At 28.8% G+C, this 25,051-nt stretch overlaps 7 protein-coding genes across 23 annotated transcripts; 3 read left to right on the plus strand and 4 right to left on the minus strand.

Moving 5' to 3' along the window:
• Positions 1–544: 544 nt before the first annotated feature.
• On the minus strand, positions 545–2,230 carry LOC128886676 (coiled-coil domain-containing protein 28A). Of its 6 annotated transcripts, none has more exons than XM_054141774.1 (5): positions 2,092–2,230; positions 1,612–1,832; positions 1,318–1,528; positions 977–1,093; positions 545–891 (listed from the first exon to the last, which is right to left on the minus strand). In XM_054141774.1, exons 2-5 carry the CDS (start codon positions 1,765–1,767, stop codon positions 692–694), a joined length of 684 nt encoding a protein of 227 aa, XP_053997749.1. In that variant the 5' UTR covers positions 1,768–1,832; positions 2,092–2,230; the 3' UTR covers positions 545–691. The 6 variants fall into 6 exon arrangements, with proteins under 6 accessions (XP_053997749.1, XP_053997751.1, XP_053997753.1 ...); XM_054141776.1 differs by having other exon boundaries at positions 2,109–2,185; XM_054141778.1 differs by having other exon boundaries at positions 977–1,054; positions 2,003–2,153.
• LOC128886663 (coiled-coil domain-containing protein 25) lies at positions 2,163–5,828 on the plus strand. 10 transcript variants are annotated; one of them, XM_054141749.1, is made up of 11 exons: positions 2,163–2,363; positions 2,431–2,624; positions 2,694–2,854; positions 2,921–3,132; positions 3,359–3,552; positions 3,709–3,899; positions 3,959–4,097; positions 4,712–4,759; positions 4,844–4,935; positions 4,998–5,380; positions 5,448–5,828. In XM_054141749.1, exons 1-11 carry the CDS (start codon positions 2,314–2,316, stop codon positions 5,527–5,529), a joined length of 1,746 nt encoding a protein of 581 aa, XP_053997724.1. In that variant the 5' UTR covers positions 2,163–2,313; the 3' UTR covers positions 5,530–5,828. The 10 variants fall into 10 exon arrangements, 8 of the variants coding, with proteins under 8 accessions (XP_053997724.1, XP_053997725.1, XP_053997726.1 ...); XM_054141750.1 differs by having other exon boundaries at positions 3,359–3,551; positions 3,831–3,899; XR_008459895.1 differs by lacking the exons at positions 4,998–5,380; positions 5,448–5,828 and adding an exon at positions 4,432–4,617 and having other exon boundaries at positions 4,844–4,936.
• A 14-nt stretch (positions 5,829–5,842) lies between these two features.
• Positions 5,843–7,727, minus strand: LOC128886667 (queuine tRNA-ribosyltransferase catalytic subunit). Of its 2 annotated transcripts, none has more exons than XM_054141762.1 (7): positions 7,363–7,727; positions 7,209–7,298; positions 6,989–7,142; positions 6,762–6,840; positions 6,518–6,679; positions 6,286–6,454; positions 5,843–6,187 (listed from the first exon to the last, which is right to left on the minus strand). In XM_054141762.1, exons 1-7 carry the CDS (start codon positions 7,549–7,551, stop codon positions 5,843–5,845), a joined length of 1,188 nt encoding a protein of 395 aa, XP_053997737.1. In that variant the 5' UTR covers positions 7,552–7,727. The 2 variants fall into 2 exon arrangements, with proteins under 2 accessions (XP_053997737.1, XP_053997736.1); XM_054141761.1 differs by having other exon boundaries at positions 6,762–6,894.
• Positions 7,728–8,199: 472 nt separating this feature from the next.
• Positions 8,200–9,118, plus strand: LOC128886684 (ragulator complex protein LAMTOR2). Its single transcript, XM_054141789.1, has 3 exons — positions 8,200–8,418; positions 8,601–8,763; positions 8,870–9,118. Exons 1-3 carry the CDS (start codon positions 8,351–8,353, stop codon positions 9,017–9,019), a joined length of 381 nt encoding a protein of 126 aa, XP_053997764.1. The 5' UTR covers positions 8,200–8,350; the 3' UTR covers positions 9,020–9,118.
• Positions 9,119–9,251: 133 nt separating this feature from the next.
• Positions 9,252–15,266, minus strand: LOC128886675 (BTB/POZ domain-containing protein KCTD5). 2 transcript variants are annotated; one of them, XM_054141772.1, is made up of 4 exons: positions 15,049–15,265; positions 14,341–14,637; positions 14,073–14,201; positions 9,252–12,523 (listed from the first exon to the last, which is right to left on the minus strand). In XM_054141772.1, the coding sequence occupies exons 1-4, from the start codon at positions 15,238–15,240 to the stop codon at positions 12,494–12,496; spliced, it is 648 nt and encodes a 215-aa protein (XP_053997747.1). In that variant the 5' UTR covers positions 15,241–15,265; the 3' UTR covers positions 9,252–12,493. The 2 variants fall into 2 exon arrangements, with proteins under 2 accessions (XP_053997747.1, XP_053997746.1); XM_054141771.1 differs by lacking the exon at positions 9,252–12,523 and having other exon boundaries at positions 13,021–14,201; positions 15,049–15,266.
• A 444-nt stretch (positions 15,267–15,710) lies between these two features.
• On the plus strand, positions 15,711–17,436 carry LOC128886677 (glucose-induced degradation protein 4 homolog). Its single transcript, XM_054141779.1, has 5 exons — positions 15,711–15,727; positions 15,809–16,131; positions 16,525–16,692; positions 16,774–17,006; positions 17,102–17,436. The coding sequence occupies exons 2-5, from the start codon at positions 15,985–15,987 to the stop codon at positions 17,163–17,165; spliced, it is 612 nt and encodes a 203-aa protein (XP_053997754.1). The 5' UTR covers positions 15,711–15,727; positions 15,809–15,984; the 3' UTR covers positions 17,166–17,436.
• Positions 17,437–21,700: 4,264 nt separating this feature from the next.
• Positions 21,701–24,776, minus strand: LOC128886674 (ras-related protein Rab-40C). The gene is made up of 4 exons (XM_054141769.1): positions 24,354–24,776; positions 23,834–24,027; positions 23,529–23,751; positions 21,701–23,464 (listed from the first exon to the last, which is right to left on the minus strand). Exons 1-4 carry the CDS (start codon positions 24,496–24,498, stop codon positions 23,157–23,159), a joined length of 870 nt encoding a protein of 289 aa, XP_053997744.1. The 5' UTR covers positions 24,499–24,776; the 3' UTR covers positions 21,701–23,156.
• Positions 24,777–25,051: the final 275 nt, after the last annotated feature.

Here is a 25,051-nt window from a genome sequence, read left to right on the forward strand (position 1 = left end):
TTTGAAATTTCTTCGTAAAACGCATTCTTCTTTTAAACTCGAGATTTTATTATGCATGAAAAGAACACATTTTAGTTTGTAGTTGAATTTCTTAGGTAATAATTACATTTCAAAACAACTGGTTTATGACTTCTAGACGTACTTCATTTATTTTTAAATAATATATAATTATATAATGTTTATTAAAGTCATATTGAAACAGTTCGATAATTATATAATATTTATGTATTTATTTTTAAAGCCATAAAACAGGTCATTTTGTATATTAATAATTTATAACATAAACGTAAAACATTTATTTATTATTCGATTTTATCGAATTGAATAAAAGTCAAAGTAAATTGTAGAACAAGAAAGTATTTTAGAAAACATTTTATTTCACATTGTATTATATTACAATAATTAACCTCCGCAAAACAGACTTAATATGTAATTATTATTTAATTTGGAATAGTATGGTTAAATATATATATTTTAAGGTTATATAAAATATTATGAAAATGTTTAAATAAGATATTAAATTCAATACACATAGATATGTAAATATGTTCTTGAAAATAACATTTATTTACTTCAACAATGTATAAAAACATGAAAATGTATAGTTTTTAACGCATTAAAAGCAGATCAATCAATGCAATCAAACCTATTTTATATATATATATATATATAATATATGTAAAATTTGTAATCATTTACTGTGTAATTTTTCGATACAAACACTAAGCTGTTGGAGACGTTGCAATAAATTCCGCATATTAGTACTCGAATGACGAAGATCCGATTGATCTCCACCTATTTCTTGTTTTTGACCTAACTCAAAATGAAGTCTAGCTAATCGTTCCTGTTGCTCCCGTATTTCAGTCATTTGCTCCATACTGCAGTCTTTCCCTAAATTAAAATCAATACTATTTATTTACAAGATTCCTTAATAATATAGATTTATGTTTTGTGTATAACAGTATACTTAACGCACCAAATGCTCGTAAACTGCCGCTATGAAAATCTTCCAAAAGCTGTAACAAAGCTTGTTCCATACGCCGAACATCAGGAACTTCTGATAAAAAGCAATGATGTTTGCATGGCGCCATACCTTCATTTTATAATACCAAAAGACAACCAAACAAACTGATGTAATGAGAATGTACAAACTTAAAAAGGTGAGCATGAAAAATTATAAATTCGATGTAAAAGGATATAACAAAAATAATACGGATATTACTTATAGCATAAAACTCATAGTTGAAGTAATTTCAATTAAAATAAAATTAATATAAATACATTTAGAAATATTAGTTTACTAACTTATAGAATTACCTTTATGTTGACGATTAATTCTCGAAGGTTCAGGTCGATTTGGTCTTTGTTTTTCTTTTTCGTTCATATAACTTAGACGCGATTGATTACCATAATTTGAAAGATTCACAGCTCTTCCAGAAACCATAGATCCTTGACTTGTCGCTTGACCAGAACTACCTTTGCTAACAATTGGTGATGTTTGCGTATTACTTTCCCATAATATTTGTTGCTGGAACAAGTAGCTTACACTGTTATCATTTATTAATTTTATATGAAATTACGAATATATAGAAGCAAATATAAGCTCCATACCGATACGTGAGAACTATGTGTATCATTTTTACTTGGATGTTTAGACCTTGCTGGTGTCGAAGGTGGTGTGGCTTCTCCACCATGACTTAATGGTTCTTCGCATTCTTCCTCTTGAACTAATTGTTGTAGTTCGCCACATCCTGATTCTTCAACCATTTTGATAACTTATAACGTTAACAAAATATTTACTTGTTCTCCTGTTGTTAAGGTTGAACAATTTCCTGCAATTTCGATCCTGTCATTATGTCAGTATAATTTTAAGTAATAAATTTGAATGAAATAAATAATATCAATTATAAGTAACATTAAATAATAAATAAGATCAAATATTATTCGATACTACAAAGATAACCTCGAAAAGGTTACATGGAATTAGAGGTTATGCGCTTACTATCGTTATCGCACAAGTTATATCGTTATAAAATATAATTGCATTAACACACAAAGAAAATAAGAAAACTTATGCATCAACCCATGTACCCTTTAAGGTTACATGCCCAATGTAAATACAGAGATGTCAAATTCGGTCAGCGGATCTCCGTGTCGACGATGGTGCCATCTGCCTCTGCCTATGTACTTATCAATCTATCATACTGGAGATGACGTTTGATATGGTTTGATAACGTTGATGACAAGCAATGATGAGTAATAATGTAAATTGACCGTGTAATTTTCCCAGGCCACTTGGAAAATAATAGTACAATGCTTCAACCGGTATTACCAGAAAATTATTTGTCAATTTACGTTATAAGGTATATCATTTTTCACAATCATAAATATCGATAAATTGTTACTAACAAATGATTTCTATTTATTTAGCCTCGAAGGTAACATCACAAACATTAAAGCAAAACCAGACTTTACTATAGAAATAATCAAAACAGCTGCAGTGAATTATTTTTATAGTCATGATAAAACAAAATTACAGCTCCAATTCCGCTTAGTACATTCATCCAAGTTTAAACAACTTGTAGATGACCGTAATATAAACGACGAAGAAATTAGCGAAAATGGTAAATTATCAGTGTAAAGATATTAGGTTATAACACGTGAAATGTCCATTTGATCTTCTACTTTTGTAGATACATTACTATTAGTTGAAATTCGTCCAGTACCTGTAAAAGAAAACATGCTCGAAGAAACATTAAAAGGTCCAAACGAAGAAGCAATATTACAAGTAACTAGTAATTTACGAATATGTAATCCACCTCGACCTATGTCATACAGTGATTGTTGTGTGGAAGTAAGTATATTTAATTACAATGTTTTTCATATAATAGAAATTAAATTTTCAAGTTTTACATTATAGCTTCAGAGCGAATTACGGAAAATCTTGATATCTCTTGTAAAAGCATCAGCAAAAATTTTGATGTATAGTTCAGAAACGCAAAGGCTTTACGAGATTTTACAAGAAAAATTCAAAGCTAAATGTAAACCAACTATCGACCAAAATACTGTGAAAACTCTTATGGAAATGGGTTATTCTCATAAGAAAGTTTTAAAAGCTCTTTGTTTACGAAAGTATGTTGTATGAAAAACTACTATACAATTTGTATTAAATACATGAAATCACTGTGTATATTTATGTAAATAGAATTAGAGGTTATGCGCTGATCATCGTTATAAAATATAATTGCATTAACATACAAAGAAAATAAGAAAACTTATGCTTCAACCCATGTACTCATTAATTCCGCATTTATGAGTCATAACAAGTTAAAAAAAATAAACTTCAAATTTATTATAGATCAAATATAACAGAAGCATTGACGTGGCTAATAGACCATCAAAATGATCCAGATGACGATGATGATAACGATGAGGATTTAGACCTGTTAACTATTGAAAGAGATACCGATAAATATGTTGCAGATCCCAGTTCGTCTACTAGTGCCAGAAAGAAATCTTTAAAAGATACATGTATTGAATTATTTAAAGGAGGTATTGCCCAAGAATGTCTTATTGTATTTTATTTTATATAAACCTTTTAGCAATATATAAATAACGAATTCAATAAACGATTATGCTAAACATTAGAAGTCAGTACTCAACTTCCGTACATACTTGTACCTAAGTAAAATGGCAATTATCATACAGAAAGTCAAAGTTTGAAGAAAGATGGGAACTTAGTCAGTATAGTAGATCTTCTACTAGAAATTTTTCGTCGCTATAAGAAAATGGATTTCAAACCCGATTCTAAAGCGGTACAATTACTTCTGGAAATGGGATTCGAAGAAACAAGTATTATTGATGCACTAAAAATTACTGGAAATGATCAGACTAATGCTGTGAGTAGTGGCACGTTAACTCAATTGAATTTTAAGTTCAATATTTTACTTTTTTCCAGTGTGAATGGTTGCTCGGAGAACGAAGGCGTAGTTTACAGGATTTAGGTGAAGGACTCGATCCTGAGAGTCCAATTTATAAAGCGATTATGAATAGTCCGCGGGTTCAGTTAAGTCTTACGAACCCTAGAATGTTGCTAGGTGAGATTAGTTTTTCTTTTTTTCTTATTAATACGTATAAATTTTACATAATTTTTGTAGTGTATTTATCTATACTGGAGACTCCAACATCTACTGATGTTTGGATTAACGATCCAGAAGTATCACCTGTACTATATCGAATAATTAGAACATATTATACTGAAAAACATGCCATTCACATGAATCGATATCCAACTAATTAATATTGTTTTAAAGGACTGTTAAATATTTAATAAAGATTTTAAATATAAATTTATAGTGGAAGATTTCATAAATTATTACAGTAATAATAATAATTAATTTGTTATTTGTTACTGTCCGTTGGTGGCGCCAGTTTACCTCCTGCGCAACTACTCCATGGTTCAATGTCGCTAGTGGTCGCTAGTATCGACTGGGAGTTTGACAGATATTATTGTAACACGTGATTAATTTATTTTTTTCGCAATAATGGTTTACTATTTTACAAGTGAAGGTATCACTTTATATATTTATCATGACATTTACTCTACATTTATATAGTGTATATATTCAACAGTTTTCTTATTTTATGATATTAATTAATGTGTATAATGATGGACAATAAGGTTAGAGTAATGGTTCATTAAAAATTTCAGTTGTACAGCCACCAGTGACATTATTTATGGGAGTCGATAAATATGAAAGTGAGTTAGAAATATTAGTTAACTATGATGTATAGAAGATGATACTGTATTAATTTACGGTGCTTTAAATGTATGGTTCCATAGATGAAGATCTCATAAAGTGGGGATGGCCAGAGGATGTCTGGTTTCACGTGGATAAATATTCTTCGGCGCATGTATATCTTCGTCTTCATCCGGTAAATATTTTGTATTTTGTTAATAATACTAATGTATGCATAAATTTATGTATAATTTACAGGGTCAAACGATAGACGACATACCGAGTACAGTTTTAGAAGATGCCGCGCAATTAGTAAAAGCGAATAGTATCGATGGTAATAAGATAAACGATGTTGATGTAGTATATACAATGTGGTCCAATTTAAAAAAGACTCAGGGTATGGAAGTAGGTCAAGTTGGTTTTCATAAAGACAAAGATGTTTATAAAATTCATGTTTCCAAACGAATAAACAGTATTGTCAATCGATTAATTAAAACTAAACGTTCGGAACAAGTAAATTTTAGAGCGGAAAGAGAACAACGCGACAGAAACGAACGAGAAGATAAAAAGAAACTTATGAAGGAACAAAAAGAACAGGAGAAAGCAAAAGAGAAGCAAAGAAAAGAGGAAGCAGATATGAGGCAAGTCATACATTTCTTTTATTTATTTGAAGAATTTTAAAAATATGACTGTCTTATACTTTTTTAGGAGTTACAATTCTTTGTTCAATACATCTAATATGATATCGAACACGGAGAATAGCGGATATGATTCGGACGATTTTATGTGATGAAATTGTTTGCGTTATTCGTAATCTGTGCCTAACATACTAACGTATTAATAGTCTTGAAAAATAGAAAATTACGTTTGAAACAGAGAACACTTATGACTTAAAAATTCAAGACTTATACCGCTTTAATGTATGGAATGTGAACTACAAGTACAAATGTACAAGTACAAGTGCAAGTACACTGTTAATTTACTATCTTCATTGATAATCGAAGTTCTTATTAATTAAATTAATTGGAGATGTATGTTTCTGTGAGAATTAATTAAGTATTTATGTATAGTACATTTATAAAAATTAATCTAACCTTTCTTTTTTATAATAATTTAACGTGAACAGCTTCTAAGGCATTGATTATCCACGAAGGATATTCCTTATTTGGATATAAATCTAACATGTACTGTTGTATAAATCTTGGAAAATTTTGTTCTTTGATACTTTGTCTAATATCTCGCATTAATGTCATTTGAAACGCTATATTATGAACGGATAATAAATGACATGCAACTGTTTCTACCGTTGCAATATGATGTAGATAAGCCCGTGTATATGTTTTACATGTACTACATTCACACGACTCATCTATCGGTCTCATGTCGTTGCTATACTGAATGGTCTTTAAGTTGAGTTGTCCGGTACGTACTAATGCACAGCCAAATCTCTAAAAAAGATTTTTACATATAATAGAAAAATTACATATCCATTAATAAATGGCATGGTTAAGTTTATTTATTTTTAATGATTAGTAAATATAAATACCGCAGTTCTTGTGGGAAACACGCAATCGAACATATCTACTCCTAACGCGGAACAAACAATTAAATCAATCGCAAATCCAACACCCATTAAATAACGAGGTTTATCTTTTGGAAGTATATCCGTGGAAAGGTGTACCATTCTCCAAAAGTCGTCTTTACTTTCTCCTCCGCTAATAATAACCATTAAGAAAATAAGTATTATTTTTAACCGATGCTACTTTACGAATTATTACCTTAATCCGCCTATCGCGTAACCATTGACTTCATATTTAATCATTTGATTTGCACATTCCGATCTAAGTTTAGGATCCAGATTTCCTTGTACAATCGGAAATATGCTCTGCTCGTTTGGTCGCTGATGTGCTGCTAAACATCTTTCTAACCACCTAATTGTTCTAAATTTATACATCAAGTAGTAAACATATTTTTAAAAATTTGTAATGTAGTTACTTATATGTCTAACTAAATGATATACACCTGTGCATAGCTTCTTCTACTCTTGGTCCTGTTAATGTAGTTTTAACCACGTCGTCGAGTTGCATCATTATATCTGCACCTATTACATTCTGTATTTGTATAGAGTGTTCAGGCGTCAGCATGCAATCAGATTCTAAGAAATAATATCAGAGAATTGTTGGACTCTACTCAATTTCTTTACATTGTCAAACATGAATTTATTTTTATTATTTCGAAACTTTGACTACCATTGTACGGCGATTTAAACTTTACACCTTCCTCTGTAATTTTAGCAAGTTCTAATAATGATACCATCTGAAAACCACCAGAGTCTGTTAATAAAGCTCTTTTCCAATTCATGAAATTGTGTAATCCCCCAGCTTTTTCTAAAACATCGAGACCCTAGAAAACGATCTTTTATCAGATAAAAACTATGTATTAAAATATTTTTAAATAATCTCAACTTACTGGTCTTGTTCCTAGATGATATGTATTTCCAAGAATAATCTGACAGTCTAGTTGCTCTAATTGTTGAGGAAGTAAACCTTTTAAAGTGCCCTAAAATATTAACTTTGCAGTACATATGTTAAATAACTAATTTATAATTATTCAACTAACTTACTTGTGTTCCTACTGGCATAAATACTGGTGTATCTACGTGATGATGAACGAGACTCATTCTTCCTGTTCTAGCTTTTGTTGTTTGACATTCACTAAATACTTCGAAAAGTAACGGTGGTTTTCCAGAATCTGTCATTTTTTTCAAACTACCAAATTTCTTGGCAGAGGATGCTAACGATATGGTTTTCATTTACATAAAATTGATAAAACGATTAACGCTCACTTAGCCGCTCAGTGAGCGAAATTTAGCACCAGTGGCGTCATCGGTGGGAAAACGCCCAAATTTGTAGTGAAAATGTTTTTTTTACCGACACTATCGGTATATTACCATCATGTCGGTATTTACCATCTAAAAGCGCCATCTAGCGGTGAAAAAAGGAACTATTTTTCGACAAACTTGGGCGTTTTCCTGATAGAGGCACTGACCAAATTCCGAAAATTAGTTCGGCCTCTTCAACGCTAGATGGCCACGATAATGATAGTTGGTTGCGTCATTTGGCAGTAGCAGTGGGAACTATTTTCACTACAAACGTGGGCGATAAATAAATAATAAAATAAACGACTACATAACGACAGTTACAAAATCGATGTTAAATGGCTTATGAAATATTTGCTGTTATAATTTAAAGGAAATTCGTTAGTTGATTGCGGATACTTTAAAGCTTAGGGAATTTTCGTAATACATTAAACATATTTAATTTTGTATTGAATACAAACTGAAGTACTTGCATTATTATTTATTTCATTTGGGCGTATATTATACAGTGAAAATGCTTCACAATCGTAGTTTAGTACATAAAGAACTTATATTTACAAACTTAATACTTGTTAGGGATATTCCTTCTACTGTGTTTTAGGGAATATAACTGTCAAAAAGTGACGTTCTCACTTTCTTACGGTTTAATATTAAAATCAGTGTGAAATCGATTGAAAATAATTTATAAAGTATCAACGATAAATACAAACTTATATTTATTGTTTGTGAAACTATGTTGAAACCAAAAGCTCTTACACAAGTATTGAGTCAAGCCAATACAGGCGGAGTGGAAAACACTTTGTACGTGAACCATGATACATCATTATAAATATTATTCTTTATCAAAATTATTTCTATTATTTTACGTAATATAATATGTTATTCATACCTCTATTATACATCTGTAAAATATCTTTTTATTTAATTAAAAATATTAGTATTTGTAAACATTATTAAATTTCCTTCTTAAATACATGTTTCAGATTATTAAATAGAGATGGTGGTTTATTAGCTTACAGTGGTTACGGAGATAAAGATGCAAGAGTGACTGCTGCAATTACAAGCAATATCTGGTCCGCTTATGAAAAGAATGGACGAAATGCATTTAAAGAGGACGAATTACAATTTGTATTAATGGATTGCGTGGTAATTAACAAATACTTTACTATTATATTAAGCTTATATAAGTTTGTTATGTATCTTTCTACTAGTTTCGTTTTTTATAAAAAAAATTGAAATATTTATGCTATAGGAGGGCAAAGTTGTGATCACAGAAGTAGCAAATTTGCTGTTATGTTTATATGCAAAAGAAAATGTTGGATTCGGTTTATTAAGGGAAAAAGCACAAGCTCTAGCAAGATATCTTGATCAACCTCTAAAAACAATAGCCAATATGCCTTGAACATATACATATAATTGTAATTTTTTGTAAGAATTTATGATTTATACTACTCTGTAAATAATATATTTTTAATAAATAAAAAATTTATTAATTTAAAAATCCATATAATTAACATAATAATCCTAAAAGTTTTTCTTACAATAAGTATTTACTTCCTAAAGAGCAATTATTATTACATTTGTTGGACAGTTGTTTTTTTTTTGGAGTTTAACGCACCTGCCCTAGGATCTGTGTATGCTACTTTGGAAGACACTGCTGTATAATATTTGATATTCATCAAACGGTATTTAATTGTGTAATTATTTGTTTATTTGAAATGAATTACAATTAATACAAACAATTACTTTTGATATATTCTCAAAGAATAATACATATAATACACTATAATCAAAATATGTATTTTAAATGGCTTACACAGAAACTCATTTTGTTTAATGCGCGAAACATTGCAAATTTACACTAACACAAAAAACTGATCGTTCTCTTGATTATGTTCTTACAAAAATTAAATCCTATTTATTTGAAAACAAATTGTACACGATAAAGTATTATTATTTTGTTAACATTAACTTATCGTAAATTACGCTACAGAACCTACTGCATAGTAATTTATATTAAGTGTCCTACGATACAATTAAAATCTGTTTTAAAGCACAATGTAACTAAATAAATAAAACTATGTTAGTATTTATTGATAATCTCATTATAGTGCATTTATATAAAATGACCGAGGAGTTCATATCACTTTTCAACCATGTATTAGTCTTACACAGTATTCTTAATTTTAATAATTCAATTAATATTTCTTTTATTTATTTCATTATTACAAAAGGAACTAAAATGACTTTTTTGTTATCAAAGTGTAAGTTTCGTGTAGGAAAAACTTATTTATACCATTAAAATAGTTACTGCATGTATACTTATTCTTATAAAATTATGAATATAGTTTATATATATAGTTATATTCATGTAATAATTAAAGTAACATATTACTATGCAGGAATAGCAATAGTTATTTATGTAATATTGCAGTGAAAATCATGATTTGGATGAATTTGAATTGTGTCTTATAAATTTAATTATGTAGAAATAGTTGTTTACTTTGTTTATTTTATAATGATAAAGTAAAAACAAATTATATTATTTATCTTTTTCTATTAAAGACAAAAAGTGTAATGAAGCGTGAAAAAAATATAAATTATACAATTCGATATTATTCGTTTTGTATACTAATTGTCAGTGTTAAATATGCATGAGCTGAGTTTAAAACTATTAAACTTGGTTACATATCGTAAAATACAGTCTTGACGAAATACTTATGTAAAATTAAATATTAAATAGACATGTTCACATAATCGTGAACATATATGAATTGAAAAATAATCACAAAATGAGTACACTTTTTCTAAGTGGAATTATTTTCTTTTACCACCACGATAACGATGCTATAAACTCCCATTTATATCACTTATGTTTATACACTTTCTCCTACAATCACTCTTGTATCTAACTTAAAATAATTATCGGTGTTAAAATTTATTTTTAAATATATATAAATACTAGTATCTCCTCTAACAATAAACATTAAACAGTTAATGGATTTAGAAATATATCTATGAAAGTACAAACTCTTTCACATACAGAGAGTTATATCCATATGCTTAATGTGACAATAGTGAACACTAATATCAATTAACTTAATGACGCGAATTTAAATTGCAAAACAATATCATATCATGATATTAATAACACTGTACATTGCAGGGAATTATCAATATTGGTCCTAATTTTCCTGATATTTTTTAGTATGAAAACGAGTGATTATCAGCCAATCGATAAATTTGTATGATTCGTTCTTACCATTAGATTACAAAGTTTTTCACTGTGTGAATTGTAATACATTTTTTTAAAAATAGCGTTTACTTATACCGTGTTAATGTAAAAATGTAATTAGTTAATAGTATCACTGAACTGTTTCACGTTAGTAACTAGAAATAAAGTTTTTCTTGCGAAACTATTATTACATATATTTATATGCAGTATATTAATATATACACATATACATATATGTATATAGATACATACATACATCGTTCTAACAGTACTTATGACGATTTAATACTACGTATAATTTTATTCTCATGAATAATGCTTTTAATTTAATTATGAATATATTGTCTACAACACTTCTTTAATAGGCCTTTAACAATTGACAACCTATGTTAATTTCTGTTGTAAAGTGCTTTCATTTTTGAGACTGCAAACATGTATTGCAAATTTTAACACTTAAACGATAAAAACTTATCCGGAGTATGTGCATTATGGATAAAAGAAAAAAAGAAAGAGAGGATGGTATGGAAAATAATATATCTTTTGACATTGCTTTAAATCTATTACTTTGATTGCATTATAAGAAAGAAACTGTTACATAATAAATATTAGATGAATTTAAAAGAAAAATTACTGTTAAATGGTTTAGAATTTTCTCTTTTATCCTTTGTTTGTTTTACAATTTTACAGTAATAACTTTTGCTATGTCGCAGTCCGACTTGGACTTGTTGTCAGTGACATAGTAAAAGGAATTTCTGCATATAGGATTAAAAATTTTACATTCAAATTTTATTCATTTTATACATCATGTATTATTAAATGATATAATACATTGCTTTTATTGAAAATGATATTCCTTTGTGGTATAACTTTGTATTGGATAATTAAAATTATTATGCAAGATATACAAACATTATCCTATATTTTGTAGCAGCAATGTAAATGTAAGTAATTTTGATAACATTACGACAAAGACATAATTAAGGTAAAAATTATTTTTGTACATTTTGGTACAAAAAGATAAACTGTTTACTACTAGAGATAGTATTTATATTCATTGTAAAAATTTGTATGAAAAAGATTGCCTTCATGAATGCTATTGTCTTTTCAACTATTTAATGAAACTAAAACATAATTTCTATAATAACTAAGTAACAATTTCTTTAACAAATATTGGTAATCATATGTATTAACATTTTTGTTATAGTATGTTCCTTTTTAAAAAGGAGTCGTCGTAATTTATCAATGGGATAGAAAATTTTACTTTAGTATTAAATTTTCTCCATTATTAAAAAATGTATGATCCCATCTCGAATTATTAAAAGCTATCCTTGTCACTGCAATCCGTTTCTATTCTCGTCAAATGGTAAAAAAAAAAATTTATTCATTGGTGTGTGATACTTTCGGTTCTTAAAGCTTCATTTTACGGTGTCACATTATAACTATATATCTACAGAAGGTATTGTACCTTTCCACGTTATCTCGTGTATGTATTACCACCATACAGGAAAAAATGGAGTAATAAAGATTTGCATGAACTTAAACGTGTAAATGTAGAAACAAAAGCAGTCTTCATCTTGTCGCTGCACAGTTGATTTAATTAAACGAAGTAAAGAAAGAAAAGGACGGATTTAGATTTAGAGATTACATGCGAGAACCCTTCTGCTGCAGAACCTAAAAGACAATTTAATGATTGAAACTTAGGATAATCTAGTAAAAACGTTTATGTTAAAAATTATACCATTAAGTTCTATGAAGTTAAAAAACAGATATATTTAATTTATCATACAAAATGGTTAACAAAGTTTATTAATTACTTTAGCATTGTTCAGCCTCTGCATTTGTTATATAAATTTAACTTTAATATAAATTGCATTAAAATATCGTTACAATTTCTATAAATTTATTGTAATATACAGGTAATTTCTAAGTGAATAAAGTGGGAAGAAACTGTGCACCGTGACACCATTATATTATAGATTACTTTGTTTTGATTAATACAAATTTAATCTAGAAATTTGATACCTTGAAAAAGCTTTTGTTATATAATAAATTTTACTCGTAACAAAATGGTGACTTCTTCCAAATAAAAAATGGAAAACATATGAAATAACTCGGTCATGCAATAATGAGTCATGCAGGATATAGGGTAGAAAGTAACCAAACCAATGAAAAAGAAAAAATTCTTTATTCGATGAATAGCATGCGATACAACAATAACAGTACGGTACATATAGCAAATATCAGAGGCGGAACATGCTCATGCGAATTGGCCCCTGAATTGGCACAAACTATAAAAACTGGTATAAAGAGCTTTGATACTTAAATTAAAATTAATTGCCGATCATGTTAAGATATACTTTAACTCGGATTACAAATGTAATACAAGAAAAAATAAAAAAAAAAAATAAAAAAGAAAATACTTATAAGTTTCAGATAAAACAATATAAAATAAATTGTCTAATAAAATGTGAATGTGTACATTTATTATCTACTATAAGGCACTCTTTCATATTATTTTTCATATTATTTGTAATACATTTGTAAAATTGTATGCATAAAAATACAAAAATAAAATATTTACGTTAAAGAAGTGTGACTTATAGAAGATGTCTACCACAATTTTAAACTTTACATGTCTCTAAAATGATCTTTGGTTTCTTAGTAAGTGTTAATTTATTGAAGTACTAACGGTAAAATGGTAACAATTTGTTACTCAATTTATTCTAATGTCTTATTTCATTTAACCCATTCATAACAAGAGAGATTATGGGTTACATTATATTGAAAATTTTACTACGAAATCAGCGATACGCATACCATAATCGTGTTGTGATTATTTTGAAATGTTGCTCGAACCATTGTACCACTGTATATCTTATTGCAAATGGGTTAATGATATTTATAAAAATAAACATAATGATGCAATAAGGTAATACTGATAACACGCCAGAGATTCTTAAACTTTTCTAAATAAATAAACATTGCAATCAACTCAATTTCTTAGACTCAACTATCAATAAGAACCTCTGATATAAGCAAAATATAAACTTAATTTGTAACATTAGTGACGTGATTTTATACTAAAAAATACAATATAATGGAAAAGGTTGTAAAATCAATACTACAGTCTATATAATTACTTAGCGAGACCATGAAAAATTTATGCGTGATTATTTTGATTGAGATTACGATGTGAAAGACTTGAATGCGACAATGATACCTTAACACGATCCGTTGCTTCTTGTTCCTTGCTACTGAGTTGACTGGCCCCATATTCCCGACTGACCACACATAGAAATTCAGCATGATCGTCATTTCCATAATTATATTGAGATCCTATGTTGATTAACTAAAACAGATAAAGATGAACCACTTAAATTCGTTATGAATAATAATAATTAAATTTTATTTGAATGTGTAATAATTTAAAATTGTTAAAATTGAAAAAATGGTTATAAAAAAGAAATAATGATATTTATATTTAATACCTGCTCAAATTTCCATCCATCGGACATGGTCGATACCATTTGAGTTAATTCATCTTCATGAAATTGTAGAACTCTATAAACATGTTTTTTTGAATCACGTAGTGGTCTGGTATCCCTTAATAAAATTCTTTCTTTGACTAGTCGAATTAATTCAGTAATATTATAAAACTCTGCTTCTTCTAATACACCCTCTTCTGTCAAGTCTTTATTAATCACCAACTTTCCATGACGTAAGTAATTTAAAACAGGGCTAAAGTATGTTGGATCACGGTCTATCAAATACGCTCCAGTTTCATCCTATACAACGAAAGAGTTGAAACATTTATTTATTTAGTATGCATCTTCAAGTAAACAATATATGCTTTCACATAAAACTTTACAACCTACTATGTAACAGTACTCGTTTTATTATATTCTATGCAAGTAGTTTTCAATTATTCTGATATAATAACATACGTTACTAATGATTAATAAATTACATGTAACTTTCATATCATTTTAACAAGTTAGTAAAATCGTAACATTGCTGAAAGATTACAGTGTTGTACAGTTGTTTTTGAAAACAATGTATGAAATGAATCTTTGTAATTATAATTTATTTATTTGTAAAAAAAAAAATGGAAATAAGATGTATATTTAGAATAAAAAGATGAAAGTAACATTTGAATAGTTTCAAAGTTCGCGGTTATCTTAAAGCATCAAACTAACCCTGTCTGAGATAAGGTCAGAATCTTCTTGACACAATCTATAGAGAAACGAATTAGGGTCTCTGGCTAACGTAGTTTTTGCTGTTAAAAAATATGTTCCACCAACGTTCAATCGAACCCACTGGTTATTACAACGCTTTTCAAAATGATTTCCTGCCATTTCGTGCGAATTCGTGTCACTGAAATCCGCCATGCTTGCTTTGAAACCGACGTGATTCAGTAGATAGCTTTCACGACAAGTCAAATCCATACCTTAATATTTTCCTCGTAAGCGTAAAAATTACTTCGTTACATTACACTGAATCTAATTTAAATAATATGCTCGAATCGTTGATATATTTCGTGTTAAATTTAAAAAGGTGGTATACCTATAAAAATTGGAATATTTTATGGCGGGAAAGTAAATTGGAAGCATAAATTCCGAATATAATAAATTCGAATAAACCTTCTCAGTTTCTCGCAAATAATTTAGATTTATACGTGCTATTGGATACTGACAAATTAATAACCAAAGAAATCGATAATGTAAATATAATATTCGAAAGAATCGAAGGAAGTTGATATCTAAATTAAATTGGTAAGTAGTACGAATCTGAACATCCGGTGATATACAACTAAAGTCCGCACTTCTGTGTCTCTCGTGCATAGCGAAAAACAAGCGAATGTTGTTTTTCGTTTCGGTAAGGAAAAGTTGCTTCCCATTTTTAATAGAAACAATTTGAATAGCTTACGTATATTAAGGAAACCAGTTCTTTTTTCAGGGTATGTCGTGCACGTTCTTTATATAAAAATTACGATCGCGAGTGTGTCTGGGTTTGAGGCTTCGTATAAATACATCTATATCCTGAAAATTACCGGCAGTCATTGCGAGAGTTTTGTGATGAGGAGTTTGTCGCCCAACGAGGGCAAAGTTTAAGAACGTTCACTTGAGCCGAGAATGCCGGTGAAAGTTGACGTAGTACCACCACCACCCGCAAACTCAAAGCAGCCGGGTGTCACAAAATCTTTATTATACAACGGCTCACGATTTCAAGGTTCTCAAAAGTCTAAAGGCAACAGTTACGACGTAGAAGTAGTTTTACAGGTTAGTTCTCCGCCTTTGTACAAATTGCGCGACAAATGTCCAAAATTTCTGTTCTGCTTTTGACATCTGTCTACTGCGCAACGATTGATCGTGTGCTCATTTTTCTATCAACATTTTACTATTCGTTCTATCGCGATCAATCAATCGTATTGTTTACACATTCAAATGATCGAGGATTTCAAGTAACCTATGAAGACAATTTTCGTCGTATCTCTTCGTATTTCTAAGTATATTTCCAAGTGCTGCGAACAATTCAGTCATTCTAATTCGCTCGCGATATAATTCTATCGTAAGTGTCGTGTAAACAAGATAATAGATCAATTGAGATTTGTAAACAGTTAATATATACATGTATTTTATATAAATTAAGTATTAAACATTATTTTCTTGCAGCACGTAGACGAAGAGAATAGTTATTTATGTGGCTATCTTAAAATTAAGGGTTTAACAGAAGAATTTCCAACTTTGACTACATTTTTCGATGGTGAAATTATATCTAAGAAGTATCCCTTTTTAACTCGAAAATGGGATGCAGACGAGGATGTTGATAAAAAACATTGGGTTTGTATTTTGTCATGTGCTCAATTTAGTATTTTTAGTAAAACCTACCGCCATGCGTCAATCTTTTATTTATAATTACAGAGCAAATTTGAATCTTTTTGTCAATATGCCAAAAGTTTCAATTCAGATACATTCGATTATGAAGCTCTGAAGGGAACAGATTTTGTTTTTATGAGGTGGAAGGAACACTTTCTAGTTCCCGATCATACCATTAAGGATATCAATGGTGCCTCATTTGCAGGATTTTATTACATTTGCTTCCAAAAATCTGCTGCCACGATTGAAGGTTTTTATTATCATCGCAGCTCTGAATGGTAACATTATTTTGTAGAGAGAGTTAAATTGATAACACTTAAAAATCGTAGCTGAAATGTTCTAAAAAATTTTGAACGAGTATTTATTATTTCAGGTATCAGTCGCTGAATCTGAAACATGTTCCAGAACATAGTATACAGATATATGAATTCAGGTGAAATCAATAATTGTCGGTCGGTTATCTCTCTAAATTCATATTTCACCTCTCCTAGCATACAGATCTCATAAAAATCATAATCCCTGAATTAGTTTAATTCGATTCGAGTAAATGTCTTTTTAAATTATTTACTTTAAAAGTGAGGTACTCAAGAGAACTACCCACTTGAACAAAGTATTTCATAGTTTTTTTTTTAACGCTATTACACAATGTATGGTATAACTTGATTTTCATATATACATATATATATATATATATATATATATATATATATATATATATACATATGAACGAAAAAATCGTAATTGAAAGGATGACGAGGATTGCAGTGCCTCATTGAGATACGCTTGATCGTAAATTAGTTATTATTAATATTCATTGTAAGATGATTTATCGAAATAAATTAATTGATGCTTTTTGTCAATTAAAATTAATGCTGTTGATTATTTGATATTCTTATATACTGTAAAAATTGTAATATCGTTTTCAGTATTACATACAATTAAAATGTACCCTGTAGTTTAAGTAACATATTTCTTATTATGTTTAAATTGATCGAATAGTATAAAATTACTGACAAAAATTTCGTAAATATGAAACTCAAAAATACTAATGAAAACTAATAACGATGTACCGTTTATGTTTAGATTTCGTGCTGTTTTTTTTTAACGGCTACATGACTTGAAACAAAAAATTGTTTACTATATATTTTATTCGCATACTTATGAGATCTGTCTGCCTTAAAATGATCGAAGGATGATGAATGAATTGGTGTGAATGTAGTAAGAGAAGAAATCAAACTGAAACATGAAAGTAATTTTAATAGATATTATTTTCTGATGACAAAACTTCGAGCTGACATTTCTCTTCGATGTCAGTTTAAAAATCAAATAAACTATAAATGCAGATGAATTATTTTGTCTAAGGAGACCGTTATTTGCTTCTCGGTTAATTTGTTTAACGATTTCAAATGTGCAATGTACAGTGAGTTCTTTCGTGATATCTTCCCTAAGCTACAATTTTAATCAGTCGAATGATCAGAAAAACATTTTACGAATATTTCTAATGTAAACAGAACGGCGAAATTTGACACAAGTGAGTTGTTTATAGAACTTTTAATGTAATAATAACATTAACGAAATATGAAATCTGTTACTGTAACAGAGCGTTATAATGATTTATTGTAGTAACGAGGCTAATTTAAACTGACATATTTAGTAAGGTACACTATAGTTGACATATTGATATACTGTGAAAGATTGAGCATTAATTTTGAATTTCTTATAAAAAAAAAAAATTATTTTAAAATAGCAAATTATTAGAACAAAGTATTATGTTACTAAAGTACTAAAATTCACTCACTATTTAGATTTTAATTTGACCTGTTAAAGTGTAGAACAGAAATATATATTTACTTCGAAATAAAATACTTATGGACTATGTGTTACCTATATTTAAATATTTTTCTATTCGCGTCTCTTAATTGTATCGATTAATGTCATCTGCTCTTTTATTTTATGCAAAAACATATAATTAGAAAATAACAATTGATTATATAGAGGTTTTTTGTCATGAAACGATATATTAGATTGTGGTTTACACCAGTCGGTAATGTTTTCTGTAAGTGTTTTATTAATGTTTACTTGTAAGATACTAATTTTAAAGTACTAGTTTTGAAGTATAAGTCTATAGCGACTAGAAAATGTAATATATTGTAGTACATATAATTTGATCACTTTGTAGTACTTTTATGTGTAACTCATATTTCGAAACAAATGGGGACTTTTTTTGTATAGTTTTTTCCATATTAACGTTTACAGAAAGATAGTAAAATGATATTAAAAATTAATGATGTATCACGACGGAAATATGAAAAGTAAAATTTTGAAAATCTGTGTAAATGTTTAATAAAATAATATTTTCATAATATTAGTTGCATTTGTTGCAATGAATTAAAATTTATAATTCATTTCGCATTTTTGGCTCATGTATGTGTACTCATAGTTATTTTAACACTAAAACAGATGAAGTGTGAATTAATAACTAAAAAATAAAAATAAGTGTATACAAATTACATAGACACCTGCTGTGTTATTAATTACTTATTAAATACAACATACTTGTAAAAACAATTATATGACCAATAAAATACTTATTTTCAGTATAGCATAAAAAGTAAAACTAAAAAACTACAAAATGTATAAAGTTATTGTGAATCTATGTATAAATTATAGCATTTTAGTTAGAATTTAATAAAACTATGCTAAAGAAAAATAACAATAGATTTGTTCATTAAATAATGATAGTAATAATAATGTAATGTATAAAATAAACTCCATTTAAAAATTCGACAAACAGTTTCTCCGTATGTATGTATATGTCACAATTCAGCTTAGATTCTCTGTGTCTAAAGAGTAATAAAAATTTAATAATTAACTGAAAGTAAATGTTGTTCATCAAAAATCTATTAGCAGAAGCTTGTATTTGTTCCAAATGATGGTTGATTGCCAGTGTCACCAATTGGTACAGATGTCTCTTCCATTTCTTTCTTTTTGGATAATGATCTCATAGATCTTGTTAAACGTTTTGCTTTTGTGATTGTTCCATTTCTCTGATTCACAGTTATGTTCCGCAATTTTGTATGTCCACCATTTGTAGTTGTCTAAAGTATACAATTAATTTGATTATCTATTCAATTATAGTATTAACAAAATGTAACGTAATATAGAATATATTTACCATAATTTTAGAACGATAATTACAAGGACAATTTGTATCAGTTGGCATGGTAGTAGTTTTATGGAATATAGCTTCAAATCCTAAGAATTTTGTATCAAAATGAACTTTAGCTTTAATTACATCGGCAAATAAATTTTGAGCTATTAACACATTATCAACGAGGTCTTGTGTTTTTTTCGTTTCATTCAAATGTGAATTTTGCAGCAAAGAAAACTGCATTGGTTCAATGTTGAAATTATTTAACGCATTACAATTTTCTGGTATGCTGGGACACTGGTTTTGCGCATCGCAAGTATCTTTAATGTTTAGAATGGATTTTTTACCTTGTAGAAGAGCTATGTAATATTAAAATAAATTTGTATGATTGTTTAGTTGTCGAAACTTTGATTATTATTATTATTATTATTATATACGTAGTTATACTTAGTTTACTTGCCAATGAAATTTTTTAAATATTCTGAAAAAGCTTTATTACAAGAAAGTAAATGTTGAAAAGCTTCGTCGAGACTTTCTTCACTAAAATATGTTCTGGACAATAAAGATTTTTTAAATGGATTCTCTCCAATTGTATTAGAATTGAAAATTTTCCATTGTTTACGAGAAATTTCTGCTTGCCATTCTAAAGCACAGTCTTCTAATCTTCTATTGACGGAGTTCAATAATTCCTCTGCTTCTATTAACTGTTGCGGAACATGAGTATTTCCTTTATCAAAAGGAATGCAAACATTTCTTTTATCTACTTGTCTTTCGTCAATTGTTGTCATTTTTAATTGTACTTTTAATTATATAACGTATTTCATGAATAATCATCGATTAAATCTGTTTGCAAATTGTATACAAAAAAACTAGAAAACACGTAAAAAATATATATTTCAACTAAATTTACATTAGTCATTTATTAAACAACTGAACATTTTGTAATTATATACTCTGTGCCACGATTGCATTCAGTTGTTACAATAAAAAAAAAAACTTGTATTATGAAAGATAGTATTTATTATTTGATGCAATTTTGAAATAAGAATTTATACATAGAATAGCTAATTATTAAATCATATTACAGTTTTGTTACAAAAAAAAAGGTTTCTTCAATTGCGTTTACAATGCTAGAAAAATGTAACAATAAAATGAAATTTTATCTATGAAATACGATTACAAATTGTTCGATGCAATATGTTCGGTAGTAATAATTTTTTTATTTACAGTATTGCATTTGTAGAAAAAGTATTCGAGTATAAACATAAATGTTTTTGTTGGTGGTAATTAATAATAAAAAATTGTCCTTCCATTCTCTCCTTTTCGATTACTCGGATGGCCCCTTGCGCTACATTCTTAATAATGGTGAATATCTTATTTTACAGTCAAGTATATACAATGACAGTGAGACCAATGTTCCTTCAACTCAATTGCATTGTGTTTTAAGTTTCATTATTAAAATTATTTCTTCGAGTATCGTATAATGTCTATTGTAAATTTAATAATACAGTAGAACCTTTATAGTTGCAATAAAACAGGTGAAAATTCCTGCAAATATCGAGGTAATCAACAAACAATGTATACGCACTATTTATGGCTGATACTTGACTTTTCATGCAATTGTCGGGCTCTTATTAAAATTTACGTTTGTTTCACATGGAAGACAGTATTTGTTGCTCGGTAATCATATCTAAAGCTTATTAACACAATACGACAAACGAGGTTCACATGCAAGTATCGAGGTTCTACTGTACATTTAATACACAAATAAGCACATCTATATTACAATTACATAAAATAATATTAATTGATAGTAGCCCCTTTTATATATACATATAATTTAATTTGAATCTTACATAGTACAAATACATCTTACGTGTTTTCTTGATATTGTAATCTTTAAAAAAAAAGTTTTCATATAAATTGTTGTTATATTTCGATACATTTCATGAACAATCGATTTCCACGATTTAACATTACTATTACAGCTCTTAATAGAAGAATAAATATCAAATAAAATTTAAAAAGTTATCAAACTAAATAGCTAAACGAGTAATATTATCGATGTTGAGATATCATAGTAATCTTTTGCAATGAAATTTGTCGAAATATATTATAAACGTGTCCTTCTATATTTACATAATACACAACATATTTTTTGTAAACCTACACTGTACAAATAATATAATGCATAATAATATTAAGTTATTTAAATAAGATTAAAGTAAAATTAAATAATACGATTAAAATATATAATTTGCATTATTATAGAAAATTTGATTCAATTTTGCACAATAAATAGGTTTTGATAATAATGAAAGAGAAAATTAAATATTTAACATAAATTCTCGCATTTGCTTCGATAGATATGGAAATACAAATTTTGTTGCAATACACTAAAACAATTGTTTTAACTTATTATATTATTATTAAAAATTAGCGTATAAAAATCAATGAATCTTCCAAAAAGTTATATGTAGTAACTATTGGGAACTTCGTTCTTACATACTAATATTCAATTAGCTGCTCTAAACTATTCAACTTACATTATTCCTAGTCTACACCACAACCCCTGTAGACTTAATGAACTTGTACTTTTCACTTCAACATTTCCTGCTTTATTTATTTTAAAAAGACATAGTGTACTGAAGTACGTAAAACGAAGATTCAATAAAATATTCACACATTTTTAATCGATTATTGCGTGACTCTATAGCATGTTGCTATTTGTTCGGTAAAATTCGTACTCTTCCAAATTTTGAATGATAAATCTTTAAGAATTTCATTAAAGATATCGTATAAACTGACATGTGCAATATTACTAAGCAATTGATTGCTTATGCCAAAGTCAGATACTATTCCGTGTAACAAATAGCACGCTTATAGCGATCCATATGAAATTAATTCTGCTTAAGCTCATTATTATTACTATTACTATTATTATTATTATTATTATTATTATTATTATTATCATACATTTTTATACCTTGGAAATTCTGAAAAATACAACATAAAAAGTATTTCAACGTATAACGACTGTTACATCAAGTGTAAAAGTATTATGGTTATCTAGATTTCTTGATTGTAAGTAAATCACATTTTCCTTTGTTATATTGTTGACAATTCATATAAGTATTATTTAAGAAGAAATATTACAAAATTCTTTACCACTTCCGATGGCACATATTTTATCAAAACGCTACACATTAAAACAGGGAGGAAGAACGTTGACGTTATGTTGCATGTTTGTAAGTTAACAGCAACCTTGAAATTACTCTCAAGATATCGTGCAAGAATTACGACCAACGCAACTGGTACGGGAATCTGTTATACTACCAGGCGAACTACCTGGAGTCGATAGTCCGTTATGACCCACTCCAACGAAACGTAATTTTCGGTGATGAGAACCTAGGCTTTTACTAGAGCTCAATGACCTATTTCCATTATACCGTAACTGAGATGTAGTCGTCATTGCGTAAGATTTTAAGTGAGATTTAATAGATTTAGGCAATGGAAGCTGATCGATACCGTAAACTGTCGTTCGCGCTACTATTGCACGACACGCAAGTTCTTGCAGACTGAGTACTGAAAAACAAAATATTTGTACAAAATTCTCTTAAAAAAAATATTATAGATATAAACACATTACCTTTATTAGATCGCCATAGTCTTTCCATGCCATTACGATGTAAAGCCATGCGAGAAAGTTCAGAGAAACTTTCGCGTATGTTAAAATCACAAAGAGGAGAGACCTCGAAAAATGCCATACGATTTTTAGCTGCGTACGCTTCCGCATCGCGTTCTCCTACTCGTCTTTTAAAAGCTAAATGAAGGCGATTGCCGACAAGTACTTTTGGTACCCCAGGAGCATGCTATAAAATTTACAGGAAATAGTTTGTTTAATATTGTTAATTACTATAAAATTAAGGTTAAAAATATTTAAGTGCAGTGTACCTCTTCGACTTCCTTCAACCATCTGTCGATGCCATCGAAAGACCATTTATTGGTAATGTCATAGACTAAAAGTATACCTTGTGCACCACGAGAATAAGATCTGATTATTGTACAAAATCTACCTTGACCTGATGTGTCCCATAGTTGTAATTTCACTCTTTTCCCATCCAGCAGGATAGTAGTAGTCTTATATGCTAAAAAATACATGTTATAATATATTAATTACACAAAAGGAAAAGGCAACCACGTACACGATACAAGATGGTCTGTTTGATAAAGTAGTGGTAGCTTTACAACGAAGGAGTTAATAATAATAACTGATATTTTAATACAAATAGGAATTATTTAATTAACTTTGGTTATTATTAAGTGAAATAACGTGTAAACAAAATATTTTACAGTGGGAAGAAGGTTAATTGAATGTAGTGCAGTGTAAGTGTACTATGCAAAGTCAAAGAGAACTATGATAACATTATGATTAAATAGAGGTGAAAAAGAAGAGTTTAAAAAGAAAATATACCGCTGCCGCTGCAAAACGGAGATTCGGCAGCACCATCTTCGAGTCCACTCAAGATCTCTTGCTTTCCAACATCACTGTCACCCACCAACAGAAATTTGAGGAGGTAATCGTATTGTTTTTCTTGACGAGGCTCACCTGCAGCCATAATATCCCTGTATTGTAAATCCTGAGCATACTGCAGGCGACCCTATAAGCACTGATCTCCCCTTTAATGTTTTCTGCGTTTAGAATCCGTGGACGGATGAACTTTTTCGATCACTTTTCTTCGTCGATTAAACCATACCGCAGTAAACATCAAGTTCTTCTAGCGTGTCAACGATATCTTTTCTCGTTCCTCTTTTATTAACAGTTGTTCTACTTTTACGCGAAATCATAACAAAACAAGGATGGTATCTATCCTCCACAGTGTATTTTCCGACCTGCGTTTAATTACTTCACTGAGGGCCGCTGTCATGAATTTTTCGAAGGTCAAGTACGTTCGACGAATGACCAGAAACTAATAAGGCGGTTATGTAATGGACGACAACTGGCTTACAGGAAAGGATGGTTTCCATGTTATTTAATAATCATCATTTGGTGAAATTACATCGGGAAATTCTTATAGTAACAATTTATTCCAAATGTATCCGAACTTTTGACTGTTCTAATGATTTACCCACGAATATTTGAAAACCTATTGATTTTTAAAATTACAAATA

Source organism: Hylaeus anthracinus, unplaced genomic scaffold (genome assembly GCF_026225885.1).
Source record: "Hylaeus anthracinus isolate JK02 unplaced genomic scaffold, UHH_iyHylAnth1.0_haploid 11985, whole genome shotgun sequence".
NCBI classification, from domain to species: Eukaryota; Metazoa; Arthropoda; class Insecta; order Hymenoptera; family Colletidae; genus Hylaeus; species Hylaeus anthracinus.